Raw genomic sequence first — 2,053 nt, forward strand, 5'->3', positions numbered from 1 at the left:
ATGTATTTTATTTCTTAAAACATAAAACAGAACAGATATATTTTATTTTAAATACTCCTCATGTATGTTCAGAAGTTCACCCAAATGTATCTGCTTGAAATTAATATCGGGTCCAATCAAACTATATCAAGAAATGGTATATCGTATCATATTATAATAATAATATTCTTTATTTATTCTGGGATTTATCCCTTTAGAATTATATACAGGTGCCAAAATTAGGCTTTAGAGTCTTAGGGTAAAGTACAAAATAAAAATGAAATTTTAAAACGTCATAAAATATATTAAAATAATAAATTTGAAAAGATAAAAATAAACCACAATAATTAACAGAATATATAAAATAAGAATAGAACCATATGTCATATCATAAAACATAAGATGACTAACTTTTCTTATAATAAAAAAAAATCAAATACAATTAAACTAAAAATAATTAATTAAAAGGTATAATTTCTGCTAATATACATATTTAAAAGTATAAACGAAAATCTGAAACATTAAATACAGAAAATATATAAACCTTATTTAAAACTTTCAATTCTTATTCTTCCGGAAACTACGAATACAGTAGGGAATATAATTCCATAGGGAAGGGGAACTATGAGGAAACATCTACCAAAGTTATACACTATAGTATTAGTAATAATAGGCCTTTGCAGTTCAACATGTTCGTCAGGCACCTATTTAGCATTAACTTTTCTACAACAGTGCTGGTTCGAATCCGGTCTGCGTGAGTCAAATCCGATTTCGTAGCAGACCGGGATTAACCTAGGCTTGAAATAGGTCGAAAACCTGAATAGCCCATCACCTCTTCCTTAAGTTGGAGAACATATTGTAGATAAATAAAAGCATATAATTGCAAAAAGCGATGGTTAAATATTATTTTGTGTTTCAATCAGGTGATGTTTATATTTATTATATTATTCCCCCCCCCCCCTCACATTTCTCCCGAAAATTGTTTTTTAAATAAAATAAAATAAATTCTTATCAAACTTTTTTTTTTTTTATTCAGGTCTGAATGCCTAGATAAGAAATGCGGAAACAAAGACTGCGACAAAAAATCAAGAGATATCTGTTCAGGAAGATATGGCTCATTCTTATGTTGATATGTGGCGTTGTCGTAGTACTAACTTTACAAAAGTTGGTAGCAGAAGTATCACCAAGAGGTTCGTCAATGGTAATAATGCAAATGGAAAGGCCTCCGAAGGATTGGGTACAAAATGGCTGGATGAAGAATGAGGAATCAAACCGGGCAAGTCTGTGGAACCAAGAAACCCTATCAGTGGATAGATTAACCTCTCCCTTTCAACGTAACTTTAGAGCATTGAAGAAGCCTAGAACGGATAAGAAGAGGTTACCAGAAAAAAGAGTTGCGGCTGTCCTTGCTTCGATAATTGTTGTTACAACTCAATCATTAAATAACGAAGAGAACAGAAATTCAAAACATATGCAAGCAAATAGTAAAGATTCAGACAAGAATGAAAGTATTGCCGTTATCAATGCAGATTCATATATACAGTCAAATACTGATGGTATTTCCTACACAACTCCTGATCAACATATCCTTTCAGCTAAGGATACGTTAGGATTTTCTAAGAATTTAGAGAGGGATACTTTTCTTTATAACCAATCATCTATGCTGTCTGAGGTCGATCTGAATAATCAAGGTTCAAGAATAACTCATAATATAAATGAAGCAGAAAGTCATTTCTATGGTGAGATGGGTAAGTAATTTGATAATAAATAAATCCTTATTTAGTAAATGAAGTATCTATTATCTTGCTTTTGGTTTTCAAAAGGCGACATTTTAATTAATTAAAGTAAATGACTGGGTAGTTTATTTTTTTAATTTTATTCATTTGAAAAATTACATCCAATATGGTCCGACCAGCGGATACATCTATCGGTCGCGTCAAAATAATACATACAAGTGATAATACATATAAGTGAAATGTAACTATTACAGTTTAGACTATTAGAGCGTTGTGGAGGCTAAACAAGTTTTAAGCTAGATAAGTACAATGTGAATTGATCTCAACTGAAAACAACT

At 30.7% G+C, this 2,053-nt stretch overlaps 1 protein-coding gene across 1 annotated transcript in view; it reads left to right on the forward strand.

The window, feature by feature from the left end:
* The window catches only part of LOC106686488 (putative polypeptide N-acetylgalactosaminyltransferase 9), a 48,659-nt gene that overhangs the window by 4,908 nt on the left and 41,698 nt on the right, over positions 1-2,053 (forward strand). The window contains exon 2 of the mRNA XM_067048172.1: positions 1,016-1,727. Within this exon, the coding sequence (XP_066904273.1) occupies positions 1,037-1,727 (691 nt within the window). The 5' untranslated portion in view covers positions 1,016-1,036. The remainder of the gene's footprint in view (positions 1-1,015; positions 1,728-2,053) is intronic.

This window comes from Halyomorpha halys, unplaced genomic scaffold (genome assembly GCF_000696795.3).
Source record: "Halyomorpha halys isolate HHAL.00 unplaced genomic scaffold, Hhal_1.1 Scaffold831.1, whole genome shotgun sequence".
NCBI lineage: Eukaryota > Metazoa > Arthropoda > Insecta > Hemiptera > Pentatomidae > Halyomorpha > Halyomorpha halys.